At 40.1% G+C, this 5,667-nt stretch overlaps 1 protein-coding gene across 2 annotated transcripts; it reads right to left on the bottom strand.

The window, feature by feature from the left end:
* Nucleotides 1-1,909: 1,909 nt before the first annotated feature.
* Nucleotides 1,910-5,437, bottom strand: LOC138259166 (uncharacterized). 2 transcript variants are annotated; one of them, XR_011198654.1, is made up of 2 exons: nt 4,328-5,437; nt 1,910-2,259 (listed from the first exon to the last, which is right to left on the bottom strand). XR_011198654.1 is itself a non-coding variant. In XM_069206705.1 (2 exons), exons 1-2 carry the CDS (start codon nt 3,925-3,927, stop codon nt 2,175-2,177), a joined length of 1,227 nt encoding a protein of 408 aa, XP_069062806.1. In that variant the 5' UTR covers nt 3,928-4,311; the 3' UTR covers nt 1,910-2,174. The 2 variants fall into 2 exon arrangements, 1 of the variants encoding a protein (XP_069062806.1); XM_069206705.1 differs by lacking the exon at nt 4,328-5,437 and adding an exon at nt 2,786-4,311.
* Nucleotides 5,438-5,667: the final 230 nt, after the last annotated feature.

The following is a 5,667-nucleotide window of genomic DNA, read 5'->3' as shown; positions in this document are numbered from 1 at the left end:
TCCATTAGGAATTGCAGTTTTGGAGTTGGTAAAATAGTTCAGACGCCTAAAATGGGATTAGTCCAAAGAAAAAGTATTTTGATGATTGCAAATGCCAAATTGGAGCATTTACGACTGTTAGCATGTTAGGTACATCTGGCCCTTAGTTTTGTGACATTCTAGGTGATACTGTAAGCCAGACAGACGTTTTGTGCTAGAATATGAATGAAATGTATGCTTACCACTTGTGGCAACTCACTTTGTAACCTTTTCTCTTTCTGGAGTCAAGACAAAGTGCATACAACTTCTGTAACATATGATGTATGAGGGCAACACAAAATATTGTCTTTGATGCAAGGATGGATTTGGTAGACTGGATGAACAAGTTTTGAGCTGTTGTAGTGCTTTCCTCTTATTTAGTTTCTAAGCACTAACATAACACAACAGAAATGCACTTCTGAGGTCAAAGAAGACTTTTATTGTTATTTTATTCTTCCCCAACCACAATGTTTATGAATGAATGACGAATTAGTAGCTTTCAAGTCCGCGTTAATCAAACAAAATATATCAGTTTGCAATATACACAGCAGGTTATATTTATAAGATATTGAATGCAAAGCAAAACAAATACTTCACCGTGTAGGAACTATTTACAGCTACATCTTTCTAAGGTCTGCAAGCTGAGACCCCTGTCAGCCGCGAGAAAGAGTGTCATCTACCCACACGGGATGCTGGCAACTGGCGCCAAGCTCCAGCACGAGGTCCGGCAGATTCGAATCTGACTCTCTGCAGCCTGTTACATTCGTTACAAAGGTGTGCCCCCTCCCCTCAGACCTGGGAAACTGAGCAAGCCTTTTGGAGACTGGCCAGGTCTCCAAGACTACTCCTGTTCCCAAGCTCAAGGGAAGAGAAACAACGCCCATGTACTCTCTCTTATCAGGTCTAGTCTACTGTGAGAGCAAAACATCTTGGTTCTCTGGTGCAAAAACACAGCTTGGAAAAATACAGAACTATTCTCAACTGCAATGTCTAACTCCACGTTAAAGGCAATGGGCAGCTAACCTAAATATCAAATGCAATGTCATGTTAAAGGCAATAGGCAGCTAACCTAAATATCAAATGCAATGTCTAGTGTCATGTCAAAGCCAATAGGCATCTAAGCTGAATACAAAATGCAATGTCTTATATCATGTCAAAGCCCATAGGCAGCTGAGCTGAATATAAAATGCAATGTATAATATCATGTCAAAGCCAATAGGCAGCGGAGCTGAATATCATGTCAAAGCCAATAGGCAGCGGAGCTGAATATCATGTCAAAGCCAATAGGCAGTTAAGCTGAATACAAAGTGTAATATATGATATCATGTCAAAGCCAATAGGCAGCGGAGCTGAATACAAAATGTAATATATGATATCATGTCAAAGCCAATAGGCAGAATATCTAATAGCATGTCAAAGTCAATAGGCAGCTAAACTGAATACATCATGTCAAAGCCAATAGGCGGCTAGACTGGATACAGCATGTCAAAGCCAATAGGCAGAATACAGAATGTAATGGCTAATGCAATGTCAAAGCCCATAGGCGGCTAAACTGAATACAGAAAGTAATGGCTAATGCCATGTCAAAGCCAATAGGCGGCTCAACTGAACAAAACATACCATGTGCTACTGGTGAACATTGAGCAACTAATATGCGCAGTGGTGAAACACAAAGTCATTGGTCAAAACAAAACTTTATCAAATAGCAGGACATTCCGCCCTTTGACCAATGAATTTTTGTTTCACATATCTCATATTTCAAACAAACAAAAAAACATCAGCACAAAAAAAAAACATTATGATCAAAGCAATCCCTGTAAAGCAATAGAAGTGAATTAACACATTGATCTCATAACCTTTCACATCAGATACATCTACATAGAAAAGACTGGGCAATTTTTTTTTTTTTTTTTTTTCTGAATGAGTCTCTAATTCAACAGTGTTAGCAATTTGATGTGGCATGAGTTCTGCTCATGTAAAGGTGCACGGTCCACCTGAAAGGTTTTCTGGAAGGTAAGCAAAAGTCAGAGTTCCATACGAGAGGGAAAAAAAAAAAAAAAACACAGCAAACAAGTTGAACTTGAACTGAAGGCGCAGTTTGCGCAAAATGGATCCATGGTGCTGGCACTTTACTCAGCCAGGTTCAGGTTGGGGATTCAGTCCCTTCCCCGACCCCACACGCACACACCGGAAGGGGGACCACACAGCACACTCAGGGACAGTGGCGAAACGTGGTAGGATCTGCAAAAGAAACAAGTATGACTTTTCTTGCAAATAACATTTTTCATTTAAACTGCACCCTTCCTCTTTCTTTCCCTGTTTTATAATCAGCAGGACGTTTTTGAGGCCCTTTGTTATATTTTCTGCAGGTTCTGCAGGATCACTTGGGGCTTCAGCCCACACATCAGCACTGAGGTTTTTATCTGCTGCGCCACAGCTTCCCTTTTCTTGCACTGTCAGAAGGGCTGGGGCAGACTCATTCTTTACCAAACCTCCATTCACTGCACTTTTGCCAATTTGGGCCATTCTGTCTCCAATTTGTATGAATGAATCAGATTCTTTTCTAGGTATCAGCATAATTTCGATTTTTCCTTGGTAATTTGCAGCAATCACTCTCCCTAAAACCTGATCAATTTGCCATTTCTGTTCTGGTAACTTTCCTCTCCCCAACTGCTCTGTGACTGCTTGCATGACAGATTGCTTTTGTGCGTGCTGCACAGTTTTTATCAAATCTAGGGGAATGGGCATCTCTCTCATCTCTGCCCACCTGTAAGTGGCCTTTTCACATTTCTGGGGCACCCACATAGCCATCCCCACTAAGGCAGAATTCTGGGTGAACACTTCTCTCTCTGCATTTTTCTCATTAACATCTGCAAGGTAATTGAACCAGTTAGGTGCTAAAACATTATCAAAGAACCAAAAATCAGCGTAAAAATGACACATCTCACGTAGCTCTTGCTTTAAAATCTGACACACATTATACAACGCTGTTCCTTCTACTGTGCCAGAAAGCAACATTTCAGTCAATGAATCATTAGTAAAACAAACATGCTTTTTATCTTCAGTGGACACGAATTCAAATGGTGCACACAATTTCATTGATAATTCTTTTATCTGTGGTACTCTAGCCCTGTCTTGCAAGTACCAGATCCATTGTATGATTCTAGCTAGGGGCACTATTTTCTTTCCTTGTTCATGATTTAAATATACATAAGTATTTCCTTCTTGCACTGCGCAGAAACCTAAAGTCTGCATTATTTCATTTGCCAAATCACAAGCGCGCAGCTGCATATTATTTTTCACAGTGACCATGTACAAAAGTGTTAGGATTTCTCTCAAATGAGGGCTATTCTTTTTCCAAAAATCAAACAAGCTAATGAAACTCGGGGTGTCTTGCTCTAAAATCCTTCGTTTTACTTGTGCATTTTGCAACGGTAACGGTAACTCGTAAATCACATTCTGGTCTCTCTCCGTGTTATCAGTTAAGGAATGCATTTTGGCTGCCAAAAACCCTGGCTCACACGGAAACTCAATGCAGCTCGGAGCTGTCTTAACCCCCTCATTACTGGAATGGGACAAGAAAGATTCTTCATTTTTATAACTTTCAGCATTATTTTGAATTATCGTATCCTGGCTAATTTGCTCACGTAAATTCCTATTTTCATGTTCCAACTTCCTACATTTCTCCTGCATTTCTCTGTAAGCAGATAAAGGTATCCAGACCTTTCTGTCATCATTACTTCCAAAACACACGTTTTCTACATATATACAACGGGAATTATTTCTCAAAACCTTATCAGGCCTTTTAGCTACACATGCATTTTCTTCTGTAATTCCCCAAACAGAAAACAATTCACAGTTTTTCTTAGCACCATCAGGCAGTTCATCAACACATGTATTCTCAGACATGGTCTGCCGTGCTACTGTGATTCTCCAAACAGAAAACAATTTCTGTAATTCTCCAAACAACAAAAAACAATTACACTTTTAAAGTGTGCACTTAGAAATCTACTAACTCGTCAAACCCCTTTTATCACCTCTTAATGACCGACCCCACTCCTGGTACCAATTGTAGTGCTTTCCTCTTATTTAGTTTCTAAGCACTAACATAACACAACAGAAATGCACTTCTGAGGTCAAAGAAGACTTTTATTGTTATTTTATTCTTCCCCAACCACAATGTTTATGAATGAATGACGAATTAGTAGCTTTCAAGTCCGCGTTAATCAAACAAAATATATCAGTTTGCAATATACACAGCAGGTTATATTTATAAGATATTGAATGCAAAGCAAAACAAATACTTCACCGTGTAGGAACTATTTACAGCTACATCTTTCTAAGGTCTGCAAGCTGAGACCCCTGTCAGCCGCGAGAAAGAGTGTCATCTACCCACACGGGATGCTGGCAACTGGCGCCAAGCTCCAGCACGAGGTCCGGCAGATTCGAATCTGACTCTCTGCAGCCTGTTACATTCGTTACAAAGGTGTGCCCCCTCCCCTCAGACCTGGGAAACTGAGCAAGCCTTTTGGAGACTGGCCAGGTCTCCAAGACTACTCCTGTTCCCAAGCTCAAGGGAAGAGAAACAACGCCCATGTACTCTCTCTTATCAGGTCTAGTCTACTGTGAGAGCAAAACATCTTGGTTCTCTGGTGCAAAAACACAGCTTGGAAAAATACAGAACTATTCTCAACTGCAATGTCTAACTCCACGTTAAAGGCAATGGGCAGCTAACCTAAATATCAAATGCAATGTCATGTTAAAGGCAATAGGCAGCTAACCTAAATATCAAATGCAATGTCTAGTGTCATGTCAAAGCCAATAGGCATCTAAGCTGAATACAAAATGCAATGTCTTATATCATGTCAAAGCCCATAGGCAGCTGAGCTGAATATAAAATGCAATGTATAATATCATGTCAAAGCCAATAGGCAGCGGAGCTGAATATCATGTCAAAGCCAATAGGCAGCGGAGCTGAATATCATGTCAAAGCCAATAGGCAGTTAAGCTGAATACAAAGTGTAATATATGATATCATGTCAAAGCCAATAGGCAGCGGAGCTGAATACAAAATGTAATATATGATATCATGTCAAAGCCAATAGGCAGAATATCTAATAGCATGTCAAAGTCAATAGGCAGCTAAACTGAATACATCATGTCAAAGCCAATAGGCGGCTAGACTGGATACAGCATGTCAAAGCCAATAGGCAGAATACAGAATGTAATGGCTAATGCAATGTCAAAGCCCATAGGCGGCTAAACTGAATACAGAAAGTAATGGCTAATGCCATGTCAAAGCCAATAGGCGGCTCAACTGAACAAAACATACCATGTGCTACTGGTGAACATTGAGCAACTAATATGCGCAGTGGTGAAACACAAAGTCATTGGTCAAAACAAAACTTTATCAAATAGCAGGACAGCTGTCCATAGCTGGGAGAGTATTTAAGTAATACATTTGAAAATGTGATATGTCTGGGATTGGGTGCCAGTCTTTTGGCTGTCAGTGCCTGTTTTCTTTTTTTAAAGATATTGTTGGGGAAGCAGCTGTACTTTTGCCAACATGCAAAAATATGGCTAAAAAGTAAAATATTTATTTTGGTCTCAATAAGCACTCACTGCAGTAGTAGTTGCTGGGACTGAAGG

Source organism: Pleurodeles waltl, chromosome 9, assembly GCF_031143425.1.
Source record: "Pleurodeles waltl isolate 20211129_DDA chromosome 9, aPleWal1.hap1.20221129, whole genome shotgun sequence".
Lineage (NCBI taxonomy): Eukaryota > Metazoa > Chordata > Amphibia > Caudata > Salamandridae > Pleurodeles > Pleurodeles waltl.
This window is presented reverse-complemented; position numbering and strand designations above follow the sequence as displayed.